This window comes from Salvelinus sp. IW2-2015, linkage group LG20, assembly GCF_002910315.2.
Source record: "Salvelinus sp. IW2-2015 linkage group LG20, ASM291031v2, whole genome shotgun sequence".
NCBI lineage: Eukaryota > Metazoa > Chordata > Actinopteri > Salmoniformes > Salmonidae > Salvelinus > Salvelinus sp. IW2-2015.
In genome coordinates this window covers 2,994,848-3,020,534 of record NC_036860.1, presented here as the reverse complement: position 1 = coordinate 3,020,534, position 25,687 = coordinate 2,994,848, and the positions used below count along the sequence as shown (strand labels likewise).

Sequence of the window (25,687 nt, the reverse complement as noted above, 5' to 3'; positions counted from 1 at the left end):
TTCTCAGTTGTGGCCTTCTTTTTCCCTGCACTGGGGATCTCTTCTTGCTTCACTCTAGGTACTGAATGTTTTTTTGTTTTTGATTTGTTTCCTTGGACTTGCCTGTTGTTGTGGGTGAGATGGGGAAGTTGATATGTATCTAGCTATCCTTCTGGGTCGTGTTGGTTTTTTTGAGTTTGTGTGCTATACGGTTTGTAGCTGATGCTATTGTACGCTTGGTACAGATAGGGGCGGTGGTCGGGCCACGGTTGCGGTCACCTCTGGCCCATAGTCGGTGACGACCAGACCAGATGTGAGCTGACTCTAATGACCCCTGCGGGTGGGGTTGCCGAGGCAACCGCTTTCCCCTCTGCCTGTAAACAGAGGAGCAACCCACCAGTGTTCTTAGACGGGGTCGCCAAGGTGAAGACTAGCCTTGATGTGTGTGAGCAAGAGGGAGAGAGAAGAGAGCTCAAATGACGTGCGTGTGTGTGTGTGTGTGTGTGGAGAGGAGAGATTGTGTCTCAGTGTCATGGCTTCCCTTGACCTTTTTTTTTGTTATTCTCGCTCTCTGTTTTCTTCAGTTGATGCTCAATGGGTTTATTTGTTGTTGAAGCCTCTACTGTCCCCCCCTCCTCCCTGTACAGTAAAGTTTTGACATTTTCTTAGCCCAGGCTTGTTGCTTTCTGACATATTCTTATGGAAAGGGGTTAATATGTTTCAGGAATACTCACTTTCTTTTGTTCGCCCTTGTCTGGCAAGCTGTAATGTTTTGCTTATGAATATTGATACACCAAGTGTATATTAATGACCCTGGGTGACCTTAACCCTATCCTTATTGGCTCCCTGGTGGTATCTGCATCCTCATGAATATTAAACAGGCTCTGTAACCTCCATTACCCTAATCTTTGCTGTCTAGCCTCCCGGAAGGTCCTGTTGTCATGGTAACCCCGTTACTAAACTCCTTGGGAGGAAAAAAATTGACCCTGGGAAAAAAATATATGTTGAAAATAAAGGATTGAAAAATCATTCAAGTTATTTTATCCACCGTTGCTGGTGATTCTCAGTGCTGAGAGAAAGGCTTGGGGAAAGCTGGTGGATTTTGTTGCATTAAAGCTCCTTGGATTTTCGGTGTTATTATGATTTTCTTCAGTCATTGCCAAGGCAGTGAGTTACCCCTTGCTGAGAGGACCGAAGTCTATTTGGTATTTTGAATAGGCTGTTCCCTTTGTACTTAGCTGGTAAATAGAATTGAGGGTGCGCACTTGTGATAAGGAGGCGTCAGAATGAGTGTTTGTGTAGTAGTCTGGCTCACTTTGTAATCCACGGGACAGGTGACTGCTGACTTGTTGATTTACAATGTCAACCCTCAAATCAAGGCTGTTCAAGTCAATGCCTCCTAGATTGTCATTTAAGGATGCGCTCTCAAACTTTTGTATCATTTTTGCCAGTAGTTTTTGAAATTAGTTCTCGAGCCTAAAGTGTTCCCCGTTTTTTTTGTGTACTCCGTCATCAAATTGTGTACTACGTCATAATTTGGTATATGCTACATCCCGCAATTTTTGTAAAAAAATAAGTAATCCTACTATATGTTACAAATTTCTTGTGCTTAAGATCTGGAGTTTCTTTAATGACAAAATCCAGTCCTTTCCTGGGTAATGTTCATTAGGGAACACTGTAGTAAAACATTGCGCAACAGAAAAAGCTAAAACAAGTGTTTTCATATTGGATAAGTTCAGGTAGCACCTCCYCGTTTCCCTCCGTTTATGATCCAATGAACATGACCCTGGTTTGTCCTCAGGTCTGATCATGATCATCCCTTCCTCCTCTCTTTTCCTCTCACCATACATCTCTTCTTCTCTCCTGTAGATGTGGACAGCGTCGAGGAGGGTGGGCCCGACGGGGTCTGCTGTCCCGTGGAGGACGACGGCGGCGTTGGCGGCGGTGGCTGGTACGGGAATGCTTCCGACACGCGCTCCGAGTCGTCGTACAGCGGCGACATCCATGACGACCATGAGCTGTTCCTCCACGGGGGCTCCTCCCCTACCCCCTCCCCAGACCGACCTCCAGAACACCCCGACACCTCGACCGAGAGCTCCCTGGGGGGCTGCCCTACGCCTGTCCACAGCCACCACCACCGGGCCTCCCTTGAGCTCCTGAGCCTGGGGGTGGACRGAGGGGTGTTCTCTGCCCAGGATACCCTTTCCTCCGTGGTATCCTCGCTCTATGGAGAGGCTGCCTCCGAGGCCCTGGGGAAACCCCTGAGTAGTAACCTGCGGCGCCTCCTAGAGGCTGGGWCGTTGAAGCTGGATGGGGATCYTCTGGGGAGAGTGAGAGGAGGGGGAGGAGAGTCGCCCCCTATAGGCTTAGCTCCAGCCCTGACCCTCTCCCCCTCCTCCCATCATGCTCAGCAGCTAAGTGCCCTCGCCCGAAAACTGGCAGCCAATAACAACAACAACAACAGTGGAGGCTCCGCTTCGGCCTCGCCCGCCTCTGTTGCCATGTCGACCACCACCATCAAGCAGGAGCCCTGCGACCCCTTCGCCWCGGTGGTCGCCCCGAGCAACGGCGCTGGCTTTGTGTGGGTGGGAGTGGCCGGTGACGGGAAGTGGCCCCCGGCGGGTTGTTCCGCCTCCAGCGGCGGGTCCAGCCTATCACCGGACTCGGCCATCCAGAAACTGAAAGCGGCAGCCAACGCGGTTTTACAGGACAAGAACGCCACCGTAGTGGCCTCGTCTACTTCCTCTTCATCATCCTCCTGCTCTACCGTACCCACCCTGGGAGGAGGAGGAGGGAGCCGGGGAGGAACGGACGACTCGGTACGCTTCGATGCCTTCACCTCCCCCTTCAGCCCTCAGTCGGCCAGCTCCACGCTAGCCGCCCTGTCCAAGAAGGTGAGCGAGCGCTCCCAGACCACCTCCTCATCATCAGACCACCAACACCAACCCTCCCCCGGCTCCTCCTTCCTCTCCCTGGTCTCTATGACTTCCTCGGCTGCGCTCCTCAAGGAGGTGGCAGCCCGGGCGGCAGGGAACCTCCTTGCTGATAAGATGGAGGCCCCAGCAGGAGGAGGGGCCATCCAGGAGGACATCAAGCCCCTGCTGGACAGGAACCAGAAGGCAGGGACCCCCACAGGGCCCCAGAGCACCATGGACCTGCTGCTKCCCTCCACCCCTAAGGGAAGGGCCAAACCCAGCAGCCAAGCAGGTAGGCTAATCCACCCTGACCCTACACAATTTCTTCCTGAGGTGGCATTTGTTGTCTATAAGCCTTATGGTGAGTTTTTGGATATACAGTAGCGGAGCTACATTCAGTTTCTTTTTTTCAGTTTTGGTAAACTGGTACAGTAGTTTATCAAGATTATTATGTAGCTACGTTTTGTCGTCGTGACAAGTTTCGGGACACTGTGAGCGTTTCTAGAACTATGTATAATCCTTGTGACAAACAATGTGGCGCGATCCATGCGATCTGCAGAGAGGTGTTGTTTCCTCTAGCAAGTTTTCTACAAGCAATGCAACTGTTGTGGAAGACCTTCCCAGGTTTGAACAGCAACAGAGCAGTTTTTTTAATGCATTTCAACTCAAGTTATTTCACTTGCTTTTTCAAGGTTGTTTGTCAGTTTCATTTCACCTTGCACATCTGAACTGTCCCTCGGATATTAAATCCTCTTGCAGTTTTCAACTTGTTTTGGAACTATCGTTTACAAGATTTCTCCAGCCTTTTGCTTATTATATGGAATTTATAGCTGGTCTCTAAGCAAATGTTTTCTACATATTTTGAATCCTTTATATTCCCTTTAAGGACATACACATTTGATTTACTGATTCAGCGATGCCCCACTTCACATCATTAAAAACATATTCTATATACTATATTTTTCTTTCAAATAAATTATTTTAAACATTTTTTTGTGACAATGCATTGATTTGGCTCACAATTGGTAGTGTAGGGATTCGGTTTCAAATCGCAGGGTGAATCGAACATGGCGAATGCAAAAATAATAATTCTGTGAACGCGAACAGTAAAATGCAAATACGTAGTAAGGCCTTCTTGGAGCTATGCCGCTATAATAACTTGTTTTGTAGAACTTTGATTAATACGCTGATCTTTCGAACTAGCAGTAGTCAGCTTCAGTGAAACTCTTTTCTTTTTTTTTTTTTTTTTTATAATTTCTCCGTTTTTCTCTCCGCAATTTTCGTTGGTATCAATTCGCTTTAGTAATTACTTATCTTGTCTCATCGCTACAATTCGACGTACTGGCCTCGGGAGAGACGAAGGTCGAAAGCCATGCGTCCTCCGGAAGCATCAACCCAACCACGCCGCACTGCTTCTTAACACAGCGCGCGCTCCAACCCGGAAGCCAGCCGCACCAGATGTTGTGCGGAGAAACACGTGGCACTGGGCTCCCCTCGCTTAGCGGCATGCGCCCGCCCGCCACAGGAGTCGCTGGTCGCGCGATGAGACAAGGATATGCGCTACGCGGCACCAAACCCTTATCCTACCCGGACCGACGCTATGGCAATGTGGTGCGTGACCGGCACGGACGTCCCGGTCGCGGCCGGGCTGGCGACAGAGGCCTGGGGCGCGAACCCAGAGACTCTGGTGGCGCAGCTAGCACCTGCTTGATGCAGTGCCCTAGATGGCACTGCGCCCACCGCGGGAGGCAGCAGTGATCTCTAAGCAAAGTAAATGATAAATAAAATAGGTACATTTCCTGAAGAAAATTGTGTGTGCTTGCCTTCAGCTGTCAATCAGTTTATTTTTTATAGTAGTGGAAGGTGTGTACATGAGATTTCAAGCTGAATAGAAGCTGAAGCAGTTCAATATAGTAAGAATAGGTTGATTACTTTAGTAGAATGATATATAGGTTTCAACTAGCACATCATCATGAACAATGGAGAACTATGCCTTCACTGCTTTCTATGGGGCCTATTTTAACACGGGAACAATGTTAGTTTAATTAAGTGATGATGCCTGAACAGGCCGGTGTTTGGAGGATATATTGGAGGGTTTGACTCGGGCGGCAACGTGGCAATATATGCCTACCAACATCCGGGCTTCGAGGGCCTTTATCACTTTATACAACGGGTTACCGGTTACCAACATATTCATAATAATTGAGTTGACATAATTTTCACATTAAAGCAACGTTATTTTGATTTATTTATTCATATACTATTTTTCATCTCTTCCACAATATATAGTACGCGAAACAAGTCTAGAGTTTGGCTACAACAGCCGGCTGGTGCTCATTCGTTCTGTTTCGGTTGTCAGGACGGCGACCAGTCGTCAGTCTTTTTCGTTCTCGTGTTATGCCACGCGACCAGTCGTTCAGTCTTTTGTTTGTGTCTGTGCGCGATCCTTATCGTCGTGCAGTCTTTTTGTTCTGTGATTATGGCACGCGACCAAGTCAGTTGCAGATCTTGTTTGTTCTGTTCTATGACGCGACCAGTCGTTCAGGCTTTTTTTGTTCTGTATCTATGGCAGCGACGCAGTTCGTGTTAGGTCTTTTGTTCTGTTCTAGGCACGCGCCCAGTCGGTTCAGTTTTTTGTCTGTAATACTATGCCGCGACCCAGTCGTTCAGTCTTTTTGTATCTGTATCTTGCACCGCGAGCCCAGTCGTTGCAGATCTTTTTTGTTTCGTATTCTATGCACCGATACGCAGTCGTTCAGTCTTTTGGTTTGTATCTAAGTGGCACGGACCGACAGTCCGTTCAGTTTTTGTTCTGTATCTCGATGGCACGCGACCCAGCGTGTCGTTCTAAATATTGCGCATTGTGGGCATACTGGTGGCAAATTCTTATCGCTTGCTTGCGTAGCTAGCCAACTACGGCTAACTTTACAGTCACGTCAAACGGTGCAGACAGAATAACAACAGTGGCTGCATTTGTTTAAGCTGTTTTCTAGTGACATTTATTTGGATGCATCCATAACAATGAGCTAATGAGGCACGATTTCACCTGGCATAGAAAATGTGCTCTCTCGTCAGGACACTGTTGTTCAGAGGAGCTAGCCAACAACACAGATAACACAAAACTTCATCCAGAAGCTGAAATTTACTTTTCTTTGTATACATCCATAAAAATGATGCCAGCTGATTAATGATTTAGACTGGCTGAGAAACGCTGCCTGCCTCTCTCTCTCGTCCCGACTCCCGACCACTACACGTTCATTACTATGGGACAGATGGAGATCGAATTTGAATATTGAAACAATGTTGCAAATGTCGGAGAGACAGTAAGGTTTATAAAAATCTCTGCTGTTGAGAACTAAATGTTAGTCTAGAAGAAATGTGAGATAATGTCTAGATGCTTTTTGTAGTGGAGATTAAGTTTATAACTTCCCTGCCTGGGCTGATGAGACAGTGGATTGCGCAGTCAGATGGAACAGACTAAATAGACATTTTAACGTCATAGATTTAGCTGGTGGTAACATGTGGAATAGACACCGGCTGGAATGCGSTTTTAACCAATCAGCATTCAGGGTTAGACCCACCCGTTGTATAATTTGTAGGGTACCCTGACTGGGACTCAAACCCTGGTCCCTGTGACTCTCGTTATAAAACGGCTAAAATCTCTTGGTGAGGTTTCTAGGTTTGTATTTATTTTATTCATGTATTTTTTGCTCCCAGACGGGGAGAGAGAGAGAATCCCCCTCCCCGTCTGGCCTGAGTCTGGGAAAAGGTCTGTGGGCCTMGCAGGATGTCCAACCCAAACCAATTGCGCTCGGCTCTGCGGTGTGTGCTCTCAGCACAGTAGGAACGAGCATGTCCATCCGTGTCTGTTCTGCAGACGCTTCTGGCTCCAACAAACTCCCTTTACCAGTCACCTCTGTACAGACTGGTGGAGGTTGAGCCAAGAGGAGTCTGCAGTCAGGGCGCTTCTCCTCTGTCCTCAGATCAGCATTCAGCAGACTCCCAGCCAAACACAATCCCATCAGTTTACACTGGGCAGGTCCAGAACAGACTATGGGAGGCGCACAGTATCACACAGAGCCATGACTACATGAACTCTAATCCACAATCAGGTAACTGACACAAGCTGTAGAATCAGATACAATGAAACCTTATAGAACAGCAGGGACTGTGAAGACACACACACAGGCACAGACACATGCTAACTCACGCACTCTCACACATGTATACATAGAGTTTGTGGTTGTAGATATGTGGTAGTAGAGTAGTGGCTTGAGGACACACTTAATGGTTGTGAAATGTAATGTCATGTAATATTTATAATTGTATATAACTGCCTTAAGTTGCTGGACCCCGAGAAGGTAACTAACGGGGATCCTTAATAAATACAATACACACACACACACACACACACACACACACACACACAACACACACACACACACACAACACACACACACACACACACACAACACACACAACACACACACACAACACACACCACACACACACACACACACACCACACACACAACACACACACACACACACACACTCTCCTGTCTCTCCTCTCTCAAAATGAGCAGGCCTTTAGGGAGAACTGTGGAGTGTGTTCCAGGGTAGATGGATGGGCACTTTTAAGGATTGTGTCGTAACCCTTAAGCCAAATCTAAAATGGCTGGATCAAATTGACTTGAGACGAGAGAGGGAGAGAGGCAGTCAATGTAATATTCTGTGATCTGCATGTTAAAAAAGGTTGTCGCGCGGTAACCTGCAGCCGTCAAGGTCGCGGTAATGCTGTACAAATGCAGTTACTTGTCTGGTGGCCAGACAAAAAAACATGCCTTGGTTATTGATTGTTTTGTTGTGTTTTATTGCAGTTGGCTGGTCTAGTATGAAATTGTTACACATTTAGCCTATATTAGTCTTACATAAATCTGTGTAATTCTACATAGTTTAGACATTTCTTGATAATTGATCCTGATTGCCCCTAGAGAGAGAGATAATCTGTTATCTGACGATCTGCCAGTTAAACGCCTTCCATCTTCCACCTCTTCCCCTACACTCTCCAATGAGCAAGGAGTCCACGGTTATCTTCTCTTCTCTCCTCTCTCTCCTCCCCCCTCTCTCTCCTCCCCCTCTCTTCTCTCCTCGCTCCAGTCGGTGTTGGCCGCAGATGGCGTTTATTGTTGCAAATAGCCAGTTTTTTTTTCTTTTTTCTCGAAAGGGATTGTTTTTTACAAAAAAACCCCCCCAGTCAATGAATGGCTGAGCGCGGTAATTTCACCAAACACTGATTACCAGATGTTTTCCAAGGAACAGGAGGAGAATACTTATGAAGCCATCGATGACAGGCCCGTGGTGAATTTGTAATGCAATCATGCCGCGTCCTAATAAGCCCAATTAAACGGCGTAATAGAGGCCGGAAATGAAGCCAACAACAATAATCGAGATAATAAAACATCCTTGAGTTTGACTTATTTTGTTCGCAGACGCACAGCAGGCTTTGTTGAACGTTCTCAGCTTGAGGTGTCTAGAGGTCGTGTCTCACCTAGTAGAGGTGTGGGAAGAGTGACAAAGTCAGTAACCTTAGAGAGGCTCCATAGTCCATAACGCCTCTCTGGAAAGGAAGAAATGGACTAGTGATGGGGGGGGGATCGATAGTTGCATATCGCAATATTATTTTTGGACGATATTGTATAGATTTGTTTTAATAAAATCCAGGTAGTGTTAGCTAGCGCTAGTCGGCTGTACCTGCGCCATAACTAACGTATTTTTGATCCTATAGCTTGTTCTCCATCTTCTWTTTAAATAGGGAGCCAAGATGTTTTCAGCACTTTTATTTTCCTGACTGATCAAGACTCGTGTTCTCATGGCTCTCTCTCTTGTCTCTCTGCAGCAGACATATGGTGAGCAATATGTTTGGAACATCAAATCGCAATAAAACTGCAGTGTATGGAATCGCAATACATATAGAATGGTGAGAATCGTAATGCATATCGTATCGGCACCTTAGTATCGTGATAATAACGTGTGGTGAAGTCCCAAGCAATTCCCAGCTCGAGAAATGGACCTGTTCCAATACTTCAGAAATGTATCCTTCACCTTCCTAGCTTCCTTCTTTTCTTCCTTGAAGTAATCACAGATCTGACATGGGCTGGATTGGGGAAAGCTATAAAGTGGAAACCTTACTTACACCTTAKCAGTCACTTATAGTTCGGATAGGTGTACTGACATCAAGCAAACGAGGAAGGAATGATGCATTGCTTAAGTATTTGTTCAGGGGACTGTATGCACTAAATTACTTGTKTTTTTACTGAGCTGCCCTTCTCAGCCAGGTATACCTTGGTAAATAATTATCCTGACCTCACTGGAACTCCCTGGTTAAATAAAGGTGAAATAAATGTCTCATCCCCTCTTTTTCCTCTACTCTCCCAGGTTCCCCAGGGGAGGACGGAGGGAAGCCGTTCCAGTGTCCGGTGTGTGGCCTGGTCATCAAGAGGAAGAGCTACTGGAAGAGACACATGGTGATCCACACCGGCCTGAAGAGTCACCAGTGTCCCCTGTGCCCCTTTCGCTGTGCCCGCAAAGACAATCTCAAGTCCCACATGAAGGTGAGATGATGGGAGCCTGTGATGCCTCCTTTGACCTTTGACCTGTAACCTCATCGTGCTATCCATCCCCTGAGGTCGTAATTGTGGAAGTGGTGCTAATGCTACTAATGGCTCAAAGGAAGGGAGGTGCACACTCTAGTCAGTCACCTCTAGTGTAGCGGGGTAACGTGCCTCAAATTATACTGTAGTTAGTAGACCAAAGCTACAGGGGGTTTTAACAAGAGCGAGAAGCTCCAGGTGTTGAGGGAATCCTTAKTGTTTTACGCTCTTATTTAATCTCTTTTACTCATTTTATTTCAATTATTTATTTGCATAAGGACAGATACAATTAGCCCGAAACATTGACACACGTTGAATGGACAACACGCCGATGCATTGCTCTATTGTACRTTAGGCAAATTTTCAGTGTCTTGTCCTCAAATGAGCATCATTGCTTTGACTGTTGTTGCCGTGACAATGCGGCGGTACCCCCACCACTCATCCTATCCCTGTATCCCAGGTCCACCAGCATCAGGACCGGGGCGAGACGTTCCAGTGCGAACTTTGCCCTTTCACCTCCTCGCGCCACTTCAGCCTCAAGCTCCACATGCGCTGCCACCAGCACTTCCCCCGCTCCGGGTCCGCCTCCGACGGGGTCAAGGTCAAGGAAGAGGCCACCACGGACACAGAGGGCGAGGGGTCACTCATGGGTGATTACAACCCCGGGGAGTCCCCTCTCCAGTCAGACGCAGGGAACCAGAGCTCCCCTGGAGTCTCTAACCACCACGTCTATATAAAAGAAGAGCCCCAGGAGAGGGAGCTGTCGGTGCTGTCGCCCTTCACCCTTTGCAGGGACAGGGAGCGGGAGCGGCCTGGMAGCAGTGGCAACTCCCTGGACCTCTCTATGGGGGGAGTCGGCTTGGGGGTGCGGTCCAGTCCTGGTGGAGGTCCAACGGCGGCGTCCCTCTTCAGCCCGGACATCACCACCAAGACAGCCACCGACCTGCTCATGAAGCTCTCAGGTAACCATGACAGCAACACKCYTCAATAACAACACTCACTAACGGCCACCCAGTCCAACACCTATTCATCACTGAAGAGATTTCACAAAAGGTTTATGTAGGTGTTAGACTGGTGGGCAACTTTTGATGGCCATTTCAGGATTTTTGACCGTCTTAGCATATTTCTTAGGGTTTCGTCATGAATGTCAATGAACGTCAACTCATCAATCCAATAACCCCAACACCCCGTTTTGCCTCTCCAATAACCTCATCAACAACAAACACGCTATCGTTAGCCAGAATAACGCTAGGTATTATATCAGGCTTGTTGAGATGCATTCCACCGTGTTGTGACGATGGCAAAGGATCAGTTACTTTGAGACAATGGCTGAAGATTGATGGGGAAAGGTGTGCCCGAGGTTGGGTGCCAAGGTCGGGGTTGAGGCTGCCACTCTAACTCCTAATGCCAGCTAATTAGATTGAGATCTCCTGAACGAGGGATGCGGGAGGAGGAGAGGGACAAGGGATGGGGGAGGAGGGGGGGAAAAACCCTCGCAACATTAGATTAATTAAAAATGTATGCATAATTCATAAATTAAGAAGAATTCATAATTTGAAATGATTAGCGCCCTTAACTTCTGCTCCGTGACCCTGGCTAGGATGCGCCGTGCGATGTGCGTCGCGGAGAGTCTGGGCAGGCTTAGTTAACCCCTCCCCCTCCGGTTCGGCTCCGCGCCGGTGCCCCCCGGGTGCCAGTCGCACTTCACTCCCAGACTTCGCAATCAAGCCAGGAAAGTCCCAGAGGAGATGGAGCCAAGATGGCGTCTRCTCTCACAATGTCAGCCCAGTGTAGAGTGGCGGACGGGCGGCGGACATCTTAGTTCAAGGGCGGCGTCATTCATGCAGTACCGGAGGGAATTTGAAAGATGGGAGGACACACTTTTGTTTTTAAGGAGCGGATAGTAGTGGACTTGAGTGATGTTAGAGATAACGATGATGTTTTAATAGAATACTGGTCCTTTTGATTACCGAGGGCTTTCATGATCATCTCTGAGCACGGTTGGTAAAAAAGAGAAGGGGGGGGTTTGGCCCAAAGCTTTACTCAGATCTTTTGCACTCTTTGCTGGGCCATATAGCAGACAGGGAGGGGAGAGAGGAGGAGAAAGGGATGGTGGAGAGGTAAAGCTTCTTCTCAGGGGAACCTCGGGACTCTTTCTTTTGACCTCCCTGCCAAGAGCGATTGAGTGCGTACATGCGGCAGCTCATCTCCTGATTTACCACTGCTGTCACAGTGCCTGTCTCAATCCCACAAGGGGGCTGGTAAAAGAGAGAGGGGGGGGTGGATGATGGAGGGAGAGGCTGTGAGAGGGAAGAGGTGGAGGATGAACAGAAGGGCTGTAAGAGAGGGAAGAGGTGGAGGATGGAGAGAAGGGCTGTAAGAGAGAGAGAGGTGTAGGATGGACAGAAGGGCTGTAAGAGAGAGGTGTAGGATGGACAGAAGGGCTGTAAGAGAGAGAGAGGTGTAGGATGGACAGAAGGGCTGTAAGAGAGGGAAGAGGTGGAGGATGGAGAGAAGGGCTGTAAGAAGAGAGAGAGGTGAGGACGGAGAGAAGGGCTGTAAGAGAGAGAGAGTGTAGGATGGAGAGAAGGGCTGTAAGAAGAGGAGGAGAGTGTGGATGGACAGAAGGGCGTAAGAGAAGAGAGAGGTTAGGATGGAGAGAAGGGCTGTAAGAAGAGAGAGGTGTAGGATGGACAGAAGGGCTGTAAGAGAGAGAGAGGTGGAGGACGGAGAGAAGGGCTGTAAGAGAGGAAGAGGTGAGGATGGAGAGAAGGGCGTAAGAGAGAGAGGGTGGGAGACGGAGAGAAGGGCTGTAAGAGAGAGAGAGAGGTGTAGGATGGAGAGAAGGGCTGTAAGAGAGAGAGAGGTGGAGGACGGAGAGAAGGGCTGTAAGAGAGGGAAGAGGTGGAGGATGGAGAGAAGGGCTGTAAGAGAGAGAGAGGTGGAGGAGAGAGAAGGGCTGTAAGAGAGAGAGAGAGTGTAGGATGGAGAGAAGGGCTGTAAGAGAGAGAGAGGTTAGGATGGACAGAAGGGCTGTAAGAGAGAGAGAGGTGTAGGATGGAGAGAAAGGCTGTAAGAGAGAGAGAGGTGTAGGATGGAGAGAAGGGCTGTAGAGAAAGAGAGGTGTAGGATGGAGAGAAGGGCTGTAAGAGAGAGGAGGTGTAGGATGGAGAGAAGGGCTGTAAGAGAGAGAGAGGTGTAGGATGGAGAGAAGGGCTGTAAGAGAGGAGAGGTAGGATGAGAGAAGGGCTGTAAGAGAGAGAGGTGTAGGATGGAGAGAAGGCTGTAGAGAAGAGAGAGGTGGTAGAGTGAGAGAAGGCTGTAAGAGAGAGAGAGGGTGTAGGATGGAGAGGAAGCGTGTAAGAGAGAGAGGGTGAGGATGGACAGAAGGGCTGTAAGAGAGAGAGAGTGTAGGTAGACAGAAGGGCTGTAAGAGAGAGAGAGGTGTAGGATGGAGAGAAGGGCTGTAAGAGAAGAGAGAGGGTGTATGGATGGACAGAAGGGCTGTAAGAGAGAGAGGAGTGTAGGATGGACAGAAGGGCTGTAAGAGAGGAGAGTATTAGGATGGACAGAAGGGCTGTAAGAGAGAGGTGGAGGACGGAGAGAAGGGCTGTAAGAGAGGAGAGAGGAGGTAGGATGGAAGAAGGGCTGTAAGAGAGAGAGAGGTGTAGGATGGAGAGAGGGCTGTAAGAGAGAGGTGTTAGGATGGACAGAAGGGCTGTAAGATAGGGAGAGCGGTGGAGGATGGAGAGAAGGGCTGTGTGGGAGAGTGGTGGATGATGGAGAGGAGGGCTGTAAGAGGGGAGGGGTGGAGGAGGAGAGAAGGGCTGTAAGAGAGAGGAGAGGGGTGAGGATGGAGAGAAGGCTGTAGAGGGAGAGGGGGTGGAGGATGGAGAGAAGGCTGTAAGAGAGAGCGGTGGAGAGGAGAGAGAGGGCTGAAGACGGGGCGGTGGAAGAACAGAAAGGGAGAGCGTGGAGGATGCGAGAGAAGGAAGGGGGGTGGATAAAAAGACAGAGGGAGAGATCATAGCCTTGCTATTGAGAAAGGCCGCCGTAGGCAGACCTGGCTCTCAAGAGAAGACAGGCTGTGTGCACACTGCCCACAAACTGAGGTGGAAACTGAGCTGCACTTCCTAACCTCCTGCCAGCCTCCTGCCAAATGACCATATTAGAGACACATATTTCCCTCCGATTACACAGATCCACAAAGAATTTGAAAACAAATCAAATTTTGATAAACTCTCAAATCTACTAGGTGAAATACCACAGTGTGCCATCACAGCAACAAGATTTGTGACCTGTTGCCACAAGAAAAGGGCAACCAGTGAAGAACAAACACCATTGTAAATACAACCCATATTTATGTTTATTTACATTCCCTTTAGTACTTCTACTATTTCCACATCGTTACAACACTGTATATAGYCATAATATGACATTTGAAATGTATTTTATTATTTTGGAACGTCTGAGTGTAATGTTTGCTGTTCATTTTTGTTTATTTCACTTTTGTATATTATCTACTTCACATGCGTTGGCAATGTTAACATATGTTTCTCATGCCAATAAAGCCCCTTGAATTGACTTGAACTGATAAAGTGACAGACGGCAAAGGAGAGAGAAAAAGAGGGCGAGTAGGAGCTGACTGAGTTCCCCAGGCATAAAGAAGCCAGTGAACTCTCTCTGYCCTCTGACCTCATCATTTTTTAGGCTGCCCTGATTATCCTCTGGGTGTTACGACCAATCCCCTTTGATTTCTCCCCCGCACGGCAACTCTGACACATTCTGATTTGAGAGGGGAAAGTTGAAAGTCCGCGGAGGTACTTTGAAATGCGTGGATGGTGCCCGGTTAGGACGTTACTCGCAGGACCCCTCAGACGGGTAATAATGGCGGACCCCAGCGAGTGTGACCCCGGGCCGGGTGTGAATAATTGGCACGCCGTTGAAGCAGGGGCTTGTGGGAGGAAGTGTCGTTGGTGCTGAGGGTGTCTTATTTATCTCAGAGGAGAGAGAGAGAGTGAAAGAGAGAGAAAAAGAGKGAAAGTGTTGGATGCAGTGTTTGATGCAGTTGGAGTATCTTAGTGATGTAGTGTGTGTTTGTCTGTGTGCGAGTGTGCTTGTGCGTTCACACGTTTTATACCCAACCAATATGTCTACATAATATACTGTAAGATATCCAGTCACCTATTCTCTCATTCAAATATTGTTTTCAAGATTCATCTGACAACACCTGTCGGGGTGGGCAGACACAACATGRTACAACCTCTTCTCAATAATGTATTTTCCTCTCGACCACTACACATGAACAGAGTCAGCCAGCCAGTCAGTCAACACTTCTCATATGTGACCTCTGGTCCATCCTCTCTGCTGTCAGCCCTCAGTATCTACACTACTCTGTCCAGCTCAGTATACACGCTGTCAGCTATTGTTGCTGCCCTCCACTCCACCTGCCTGCCCATTGTTTGTGTGTGTGTGTGTGTGTGTGCGTGCGTGCGTGCGTGCGTGCGTGCGTGCGTGCGTGCGTGCGCGCAGACACTAGCCCAGCAGCCATCTCTTTCCCCTCTGCTCCTGGAGAAAACAGGAGCCAGTTGTTAGAGGGGGAGCAGGCCAGCGTGACAGAGGTGGAAAGCTAATGAAGTTATTTGACGGCAGGCCCGGCCGCGGAGCGAGAGGTGAGGCGCATTGGACAAGCGTCTGCAAGAGCGATTGAGCGAGAGAAGAAGTGTGCTGGAGAGGAAGAGACAATGGTAAAGAGGGTAGAGGAAGTAGGAGGGAAAGGTAGGAGGGAAAGGTAGAGGGAAGGTAGAGGAAAGGTAGAGGAAAGGTAGAGGGAAAGTAGAGGAAGGTAGAGGAAAGGTAGAGGGGAGAGGAAAGTAGGAGGGGGGGAGAGGGAAAGGTAGGAGGGGAGAGAAAGGTAGGAGGGGGAGAGGAAGGTAGGAGGGGAGAGGAAAGGTAGGAGGAGAGGGGAAGTAAGGAGGGGAGGAAAGTAGGAGGAGAGAAAGTAGAGGGAAGAGGGAAAAGTAGAAGGAGAGGCAAGGTAGAGGAAAGGGAGAGGCAAGGGAGAGGGAGAGGCAAAGGGAGGGGAGAGGCAAGGGAGGGGAGAGGGAGAGCAAAAATAAACAGCAGGAGGAGTAAAAAAGGGACAAAAGAACAAAGAAGCAGAGTCTGAGGTGGAGCGTGAAAAAGAGAGAGAAAAAAAAGAGAGGGAGAGCAGTGTCCGGCTGGCTGGCTGGTGGCATGTCAAACAGGGCGTGATAACAGAGACGGGCTGATAGCACCATCACCCCTGGGCCACAGACAGACAGAGATGGATGAACCCTAGTGTACTACTACTACACACGATGGGGAAGCTGCCACTGAACCACTACATTGAAGGCAGCAGAGATTGATAGTCCACCTCTCAGCCAGAGACAGTAAAACTGCTACTCACGACACGGGCTGCCGCAGACCTGCTACACTGCGGCAGAATGGGATACATATTCATTCACTCGGGCCAGGAAGGAACCTCTACTACACACAGGAGGCTGCCACTGACGAGGTGCCCTCGCCTGCTACACTGGCGGCAGAGATGGGTTACATCTTTATTCACTCAGACCAGGCCAGGCAGAAAGCTACTCATCACATCACCCAGTCACCCAAGGATGGCTGTTGTTATTTCCTCAACTCTGACCTAAACACCGACAGCATTCGGGGGGAAGTTGACGTGCTACAGAGTGCTAAAGCGTGTGCAGAGGGGAAGTACTGTAATTCGACTTCTGTAATTTTCTGTGGTGGAATAAACCTAGGCACCATATCACCATGAATAACAGCTTAAACTGTGTATTGGTGGTGGTAGCAGCAGCAATAGTAGTAGTAGTAGCAGTAGTAGTAGTCGTGGATGTAGTAGCAGTAGTAATAGTCTCTGGATGTGTAGTAATAGTAGTAATATCTGGAGTTAGTGTAAGATAGTAGTAGCAGTAGTAGTAGCGTGGATGTAGTAGCAGTAGTAATAGTCGTGGATGTAGTAGCATATATAGCATGTTATAGTAAATAGTCGTGATAGATAGTAGCAGTATAAGTCGTGATGTGTATAGTAGTAGCAGCAGATAGTCGTGAGTATAACAGTAGTAATAGTCGGATGTGTAGTATAGTAGCAGTGTATAGTAGTAGCAGCAGCAGTAGTCGTGGATGTAGTAGCAGTAGTAATAGTCGGAGTTAGCAGTAGTAGTATAGTAGTAGCAGTAGAGTCGTATGTAGTATGCAGTAGTAATAGTCGTGGATGTAGCATTGTAGTAGTAGCATAGTAGTCGTGGATGTAGCAGTAATAAGTAGTCGTGGATGTAGCAGTAGTAGTAGTAGAGTAGCAGTAGTAATAGTCGTGGATGTGTAGTAATAGTAGCAGTAGTAGCAGTAGTAATAGTCGTGGATGTGTAGTAATAGTCGTGGATGTAGCAGTAGTATGTAGTAGTAGCAGCAGTAGTAATAGTCGTGGATGTAGCAGCAGTAGTAATAGTAGTAGCAGCAGAGTAATAGTCGTGAATGTAGTACTGTAGTAGAGCAGCAGTAGTAGTCTGGATGTAGTAACATAGTAATAGTCGTGATGTAGCTAGTAGTAGTAGTAGTAGCAGTAGTAATAGTCGTGATGTGCAGATATAGTCGTGGATGTAGCAGTAGTATAGCAGCATATAATAGTCGTGGAGTAGTAGCTGTAGTAGCAGCAGCAGTAGTCTGAGTATAGCAGTAGTAAGTCGTGGATGTGTAGTAATAGTTGTGGATGTAGCAGTAGAGTAGTAGTAGCAGCAGTAGTAATAGTCGTGGATTGTATAATACGTGGATTAGTAGCACAGCAGTAGTAATAGTCGTGGATGTAGTAGCTGTAGTAGTATAGCAGCAGTAGTAGTCGTGGATGTAGTAGCAGTAGTAATAGTCGTGGATGTGTATAATAGTCTGGATGTAGTAGCAGTAGTAGTAGTAGTAGCAGCATTAGTAATAGTCTGAGTAGTAGCTGTAGTAGTAGCAGCAGTAGTAGTCGTGGATGTAGTAGTAGCAGTAGTCGTGGATACAGTAGTAGTAGCAGTAGTAATAGTTGTGATGTAGTAGTTGTGGATGTAGCAGTAGCAGTCATCGTAGCAGCAGCAGTCATCGTAGACATCGATAGTTAGCAGCAGTCGTATAGTAGCAGTAGTAGCAGTAGCAGCAGTCGTAGTAGCAGCAGCAGTCGTCATAGCAGTAGTAGGAGCATCGTCATAGCAGCAGTCATAGTAATAGCAGCAGTCGTAGTAGTAGCAGCAGTAGTAGTAGTAGTAGTAGCAGCAGTCGTAGTAGCAGCAGTCATTAGCAGCAGTTGCAGCAGTCTAGTAGTAGCACAGTCGCAATAGTAGCAGTAGTAGTAGCAGCAGTCGTAGTAGTAGCAGCAGTCGTAGTTAGTAGTGCAGCAGTAGTAGCAATAGTAGTAGCAGCAGCAGCAGTCGTAGTAGTAGTAGTAGTAGCAGCAGTAGTAGTAGTAGTAGTAGTAGCAGGCAGTCATGGTAGTAGCAGTAGTAGCAGCAGTAGTAAGTAGCAGCAGTCATAAGCAGTTGCAGCAGTCGTAGAGCAGCAGCAGTAGTAAAGTAGCAGCAGCGTAGTAGTAGCAGCAGTCGCAGCAGCAGTCGTAGTAGCAGTAGTAGTAGCAGCCAGCAGTAGTAGCAGCAGTTGTAGCAGCAGTCGTAGTAGTAGCAGCAGTAGTAGCATAGTAGTAGCAGCAGCAGCATTCGTAGTAGTAGTAGTAGTAGCAGCAGTCGTAGTAGTATAGTAGTAGTAGTAGCAGCAGTCATGGTAGTAGCAGTAGTAGCAGTAGCAGTAGTAGCAGTAGTCGTAGTAGTAGTAGCAGCAGTCGTAGTAGTAGTAGCAGCAGTCGTAGTAGTAGTAGTAGCAGCAGTCGCAGTACTAGCAGCAGCAGTCGTCATAGCAGTAGTAGTCGTCGTAGTACAGCAGTTGCAGCAGTCGTGAGTAGCAGCAGTAGTAGTAGCAGCAGTCGCTAGTAGTAGCAGCAGCAGTCGCAGCAGCAGTCGTAGTAGCAGTAGTAGTAGCAGTCATAGTAGTAGTAGCAGCAGTCGTAGTCAGTAGTAGTAGCAGTCAAGTAGTAGTAGCAGCAGTCGTAGTAGTAGTAGCAAGTAGTTAGTAGTAGCAGCAGTCGCAGTAGTGCAGTAGTAGTCGTCGTAGAAGTAGTATCATCGTAGTAGTAGCAGCAGCAGTCGTTAGCAGCAGCAGCAGTCGTCATAGCAGCAGTCGTAGCCGCAGTCGTAGTGGCAGCAGTAGTAGTAGTAGTAGCAGCAGTCGTAGTAATAGCAGCAGTCGTAAAATAGCAATTAGTAATAGCAGCAGTCCGTAGTAATAGCAGCATCGTAGTAAATAGCAGCAGTCGTAGTAATAGCAGCAGTCTAGTGATAGCAGCAGTCGTAGTAGCAGCAGTCGTAGCAGTAGCAGCAGTCGTCGTAGTAGTAGTAGCAATATAGTAGCAGCAGTAGTAGCAGTAGCAGTAAGCAGCAGTCATAGTAGTAGCAGTCGTAGTAGCAGCAGCAGTCGTAGTGGTAGTAGTAGTAGCAGCAGCAGTCGTAGTAGTAGTAGTAGCAGCAGCTAGTAGCAGCAGAATCGTAATAGTAGTAGTAGCACGTAGTAGTAGTAGCAGCAGTAGTAGTAGCAGCAGTAGTAGTAGCAGCAGCGAGTAGTAGTAGTAGCAGCAGTCGTAGTAGCAGGCAGCGCAGCAGTCGTAGCTAGTAGTCGTCGTAGCAGTAGTAGTCGTCGTAGTCATAGTAGCAGCAGCAGCAGTAGTAGTAGCATCAGTAGTAGCAGCAGCACTAGTAGCAGCATCAGTCGTAGTCATAGTAGCAGCAGCAGTAGTAGCAGCAGCAGCAGTTGTAGTCATAGTACCAGCATCAGTAGTAGTAGCAGCATCGGTAGTAGCAGCATCAGTCGTAGTCATAGCAGCAGTAGTAGTAGCAGCATCAGTCGTAGTCATGGTAGCAGCATCAGTCGTAGTCATAGTAGTAGCAGCAGCAGTAGTAGCAGCATCAGTCGTAGTCATCGTAGCAGCATCAGTCATAGTAGTAGCAGCAGTAGTAGCAGCATCAGTAGTAGCAGCATCAGTCGTAGTCATAGTAGCAGTAGTAGTAGAGTAGTATAGTAGTAGTCATAGTAGCAGCATCAGTAGTAGCAGTAGTAGCAGCATCAGTCATAGTAGCAGTAGTAGCAGCAGCATAGTAGTAGCAGCAGCAGTAGTAGTAGCACAGCACGTGTAGTCATAGTAGCAGCATCAGTAGTAGCAGTAGTAGTGCAGCATCAGTCATAGTAGCAGCAGCAGTAGTAGCAGCAGCAGTCGTAGTCATAGTAGCAGCATAGTCGTAGTCATAGCAGCAGCAGCAGCATAGTAGTAGCAGCATCAGTCGTAGTCATAGTAGCAGCAGCATCAGTCGTAGTCATAGTAGCAGCAGCATCAGTCGTAGTCATAGCAGCAGCAGCAGTAGTAGTAGCAGCATCAGTCGTAGTCATAGTAGCAGCAGCATCAGTCGTAGTATAGTAGCAGCAGCAGTAGTAGCAGCATCGGTCGTAGTCATAGTAGCAGCATCAGTAGTAGCAGAGCAGTAGTAGCAGCATCGGTGCATAGCAGCATCAGTAGTAGTCATAGTAGCAGCAGCATCAGTCGTAGTCATAGTAGCAGCAGCAGTAGTAGCAGCATCGGTCGAGTCATAGTAGCAGCATCAGTAGTAGCAGCAGCAGTAGTAGCAGCATCGTCGTAGTCATAGTAGCAGCATCAGTAGTAGCAGCAGCAGTAGTAGCATCAGTCGTAGTCATAGTAGCAGCAGCAGTAGTAGCATTAGTAGCATCAGTCGTAGTAGCAGCATCGGTCTAGTCTAGTAGCAGCATCAGTAGTAGCATGTAGTAGCAGCATCAGTTTATCATATAGCAGCAGCATCAGTAGTGCAGCAGCATCCTGTGTGGCTCAGTTGGTAAGAGCGTGGCTCTAGCAATGTCAGCGTCATGGGTTAGATCCTGCAGGGAAAACGCAGCTGGTAAGATATGTACACTTGTGTGTTTTTTGTGTTACTTGAGTTCCCGACTGAGAGAATATAAAACGTCACATTTTGGGTACTAAATAATGAGTGTCTCGTAACTCAGATTGGGAGATTGAAAACGATGCTTTATAGGGCCTACAGAAAGGTCATTGTAGTGGAGTGACTTTGTGTGTGTAAGCACCGCGTCCACTGCGTCTTGAGGGTTGTTTTTATTCCAGCGGAGTACCGTCGAGGGGTGTGTGTGTGTGTGTGTGCGCAAGTCGTCTGTAATAGAGTTGGTGTGTGTGTGTGTGTAGCCTCGCCAGGGCCACAGTGAAGCGTGCTGTCCCTGTCTATCCAACACGGCCTGAACACACTCCTAATTAGAGGACGTCCTCCAGGTGCTGACCAGGTTATACTTAGCCTGCCCGTCTGACATCCGACACACACACACACACTCCACCATCGAGCCTGCCCGCTGACATCTGACAGTGTGACATTTCCAGCTGGTGGTGCTGCCGCCCCCTAACCCCTTGACGTGAAAGTCACTGTCCCCTTTCGCAGGCCTCCCACTAGGCCTCACGCAACCCCCCCCTACTACCAGCCTCCACCAGCACAGCCCAGTGGCACAGCATGGGCGGTTTAGGTCTAGCAGGTCCACCCACAGGGAGTTCTGCCAGTGTGGCTCCTGTCCTCCCTTACCTGAGCCCTCTGTCCTCCGGCGTGCATCATCATTAATCAGATGGCCGGAGCGGCCGCAGATTTATGGCACGGGCGGGGGGGGGGTGGCCCCGCGGCAGCCTGTGGAGGCCGGAGATGTTAGGTGTGACGGTAGGGGTGAGGAGAGGGTGAGATGGGGTGAGTGAGGAGCAGGTGAGGGGGGTGAGCAGGGGAGCGGATCTATAGTGGGGCCGGAGGAAACGGGACAGCCGTCGGCCCAAGAGTGATAACAGACCCAAGTGTGTGTGTGTGTGAGAGAGAGCAGTGAGAGACAGAGTAAGAGAACCATCACCACAAAGCGTTGAGGCACCGTCGTCTCTGTTTTCTTGGCGGAGATCAGAAGTTGCTCCATGTCTATTTATTAATTATTCATCTAAGGCGGGATAGATGTGACCCAGTTCCCTACAAACACACACACACACATATATATATATATACACATATATATAATATATATATACACACACACACACACACACACACACACCACACACACACACACACACACACACACACACACACACACACACACACACACACGCCAAAGTGTATCTAGACTCTGCAGATAATATTTAGTTTCATTATTATCTGTGTATTAGCAAGCCTAACTTAACTCAATGGCTTTTTTGTGTGTGTGTGTGTGTGAGAAATAAAGATGGAGAGAGAAGAGAGTGGATGTGGTTAGAGATCCCTGCGGACCTGGACAGAGTGAGAGAGTCAGTCATTAGGTCCTACCATCTGTGCTGGCCCACTGTGCTCCAGGATCCTAGGATTCACTGTTCACTGGTGGTCCAGACCAGGGACTTTTAGTTCTCTCTCTAAATAACAGAACGCTTACAAAACCTACTCTCATCCTCAATCTGATCGGCTCTCTCTCTCACACATGTTAATGGTCAGTGTGACTATGTTCCTGTGTGACTTTGTGTGTGTGTGTGTGGTTTGAGGTACAAACTAAGAACACAGAAGACAGTAGAATGCAGACACACGGCCACGTGTTGTGCCATGTGACCAGCGTTATGTTATTGTTGGGTTTATGTGATCAACTGTCACATGGAGAAAACCCCAGTTGAACCCTGCTCTTCTGCCACAGTCCACACTGTATCATTCCACAAATAGTTGAGGATCTCTCACACACAACCCTCCTCAACCCTCTCTCTGTCTACCCTCTCTCTGTCCTCGTCGTCCCTCTCATTCCTCTTGACCCTCACCTCTCTCACCAATCTGGCTCTACTCTCTCCCTTTTCTCTCTACCTCTTCCCCTCTCTCCTCTTTCATTTGTCCTCTTCCCCTCTCTCCTTCTCACCTTTTCCTCCTCTCCAACCTTCTCGCTATCCTCTAACTCTCTCTCTCCCCCGCTCTCGCTCACTCTAACCCGCTCTCGCTCTCTCTAACCCCTCCCCCTCTTTCTCTAACCCTCTCCCCCCTTTCTCTCTCTGTATAGCGGCCAACCAGAAGGAAGCCCTGAAGGCTCCACAGTCCTTCCATCTGAAGCAGGAACCCCAGGCAGAGGAAGAGGAGGAAGAGGTGCGGAGGAGCCCCCGGAGCCAGCCCAGCTACTCCTCCTTCTACCAGGAGCAGGGCGCGGCGTTGGGGGCCACAGGGCCAGCCGAGGTCACAGCAGACAGTGGGAGCCACAGGGGGACCCTGAAGAGACGGGAGGGAAGCCCCATGGGGAACAAGAACAGTCTCCTCAGCCAGGACATCAACTTCAAGGTGGCGTCGGAGCTGCTGATGAAGCTATCAGGTAAGGTAATGGGCTGTGTGTGTGGGTTGGGGGGAGGTATTTTGTGTGTGTGTGTTCCAGGTTAGAAGTTATGTTTTTTGACAGCACAATACACACATTCACAGCCAATTTTATCATAAAAAATAATTAGAACATAGTTGATGTTTCTCTATATAGGATAGTGAAAGTAGAGATTGGATTGAATTCAAATGAGCTCCACAAACCTTAACTTGACCTATGTACTGACAAGGCGTGCAAGTCTTTTAAAACTCTACTTAGTGATCTCGCACATCTGAGTATATAATTCACCCATGTTGATCTGGAGATTGCAGTGAAAMGGTAGTCCTCAATCTATTCTGCTCTTGACTGGGTCAACATGGTACAATTAGTGCCTTAAATCAGCCAATAGGAATGAATCCATAGAGAGGTCAAAGGTGACCCAGGTCCCTGCCATGTAATGACATGGGTAAAAGCATTGTATATAGAGAAGTAAAATGGANGTCGTAGTCATAGTAGCAGCATCAGTAGTAGCAGTAGTAGTAGCAGCATCAGTCGTAGTCATAGTAGCAGCAGCATCAGTAGTAGCAGCAGCAGTCCTGTGTGGCTCAGTTGGTAAGAGCGTGGCTCTAGCAATGTCAGCGTCATGGGTTAGATTCCTGCAGGGAAAACGCAGCTGGTAAGATATGGTACACTTGTGTGTTTTTTGTGTTACTTGAGTTCCCGACTGGAGAAATYTAAAACGTCACATTTGGGTACTAAATAATTGAGTGATCTCCGTAACTCAGATTGGGAGAGTTGAAATACGATGCTATTTATAGGGCCCTACAGAAAGGTCATTGTAGTGGAGTGACTTTGTGTGTGTAAGCACCGCGTCCACTGCGTCTTGAGGGTTGTTTTTATTCCAGCGGAGTACCGTCGGAGGGGTGTGTGTGTGTGTGTGTGCGCAAGTCGTCTGTAATAGAGTTGGTGTGTGTGTGTGTGTAGGCCTCGCCAGGGCCACAGTGAAGCGTGCTGTCCCTGTCTGATCCAACACGGCCTGAACACACTCCTAATTAGAGGACGTCCTTCCAGGTGCTGACCAGGTTATACTTAGCCTGCCCGTCTGACATCCGACACACACACACACACACTCCACCATCGAGCCTGCCCGCTGACATCTGACAGTGTGACATTTCCAGCTGGTGGTGCTGCCGCGACCCCTAACCCCTTGACGTGAAAGTCACTGTCCCCCTTTCGCAGGCCTCCCACTAGGCCTCACGCAACCCCCCCCCTACTACCAGCCTCCACCAGCACAGCCCAGTGGCACAGCATGGGCGGTTTAGGTCTAGCAGGTCCACCCACAGGGAGGTTCTGCCAGTGTGGCTCCGGTCCTCCCTTACCTGAGCCCTCTGTCCCTCCGGCGTGCATCATCATTAATCAGATGGCCGGAGCGGCCGCAGATTTATGGCACGGGCGGGGGGGTGGCCCCGCGGCAGGCCTGTGGAGGCCGGAGATGTTAGGTGTGACGGTAGGGGGTGAGGAGAGGGTGAGATGGGGTGAGTGAGGAGCAGGTGAGGGGGGGTGAGCAGGGGAGCGGATCTATAGTGGGGCCGGAGGAAACGGGACAGCCGTCGGCCCAAGAGTGATAACAGACCCAAGTGTGTGTGTGTGTGAGAGAGAGCAGTGAGAAACAGAGTAAGAGAACCATCACCACAAAGCGTTGAGGCACCGTGGTCTCTGTGTTTTCTTGGCGGAGATCAGAAGTTGCTCCATGTCTATTTATTAATTATTCATCTAAGGCGGGATTAGATGTGACCCAGTTTCCCTACAAACACACACACACACACACACACACACACATATATATACACACGCACACCTACACACCAAAGTGTATCTACACTCTGCAGATAATATTTAGTTTCATTATTATCTGTGTATTAGCAAGCCTAACTTAACTCAATGGCTTTTTGGTGTGTGTGTGTGTGTGAGAAATAAAGATGGAGAGAGAGGAGTGGATGTGGTTAGAGATGCCCTGCGGACCTGGACAGAGTGAGAGAGTCAGTCATTAGGTCCTACCATCTGTGCTGGCCACTGTGCTCCAGGATCCTAGGATTCACTGTTCACTGGTGGTCCAGACCAGGGCTTTTAGTTCTCTCTCTAAATAACAGAACGCTTACAAAACCTACTCTCATCCTCAATCTGATCGGCTTCTCTCTCTCACACATGTTAATGGTCAGTGTGACTATGTTCCTGTGTGACTTTGTGTGTGTGTGTGTGGTTTGAGGTACAAACTAAGAACACAGAAGACAGTAGAATGCAGACACACGGCCACGTGTTGTGCCATGTGACCAGCGTTATGTTATTGTTGGGTTTATGTGATCAACTGTCACATGGAGAAAACCCCAGTTGAACCCTGCTCTTCTGCCACAGTCCACACTGTATCATTCCACAAATAGTTGAGGATCTCTCACACAACAACCCTCCTCAACCCTCTCTCTGTCTACCCTCTCTCTGTCCTCGTCGTCCCTCTCATTCCTCTTGACCCTCACCTCTCTCACCAATCTGGCTCTACTCTCTCCCTTTTCTCTCTTACCTCTTCCCCTCTCTCCTCTTTCATTTGTCCTCTTCCCTCTCTCCTTCTCACCTTTTCCTCCTCTCCAACCTTCTCGCTATCCTCTAACTCTCTCTCTCCCCCGCTCTCGCTCAC

General features: G+C 48.5%; 1 protein-coding gene across 1 annotated transcript; it reads left to right on the top strand.

The window, feature by feature from the left end:
• The first annotated feature begins 306 nt into the window (after positions 1 to 306).
• On the top strand, positions 307 to 23,110 carry znf827 (zinc finger protein 827). Its single transcript, XM_024013351.2, has 6 exons — positions 307 to 402; positions 564 to 577; positions 1,781 to 3,186; positions 9,332 to 9,507; positions 10,007 to 10,508; positions 22,717 to 23,110. Exons 1-6 carry the CDS (start codon positions 307 to 309, stop codon positions 23,082 to 23,084), a joined length of 2,562 nt encoding a protein of 853 aa, XP_023869119.2. The 3' UTR covers positions 23,085 to 23,110.
• Positions 23,111 to 25,687: the final 2,577 nt, after the last annotated feature.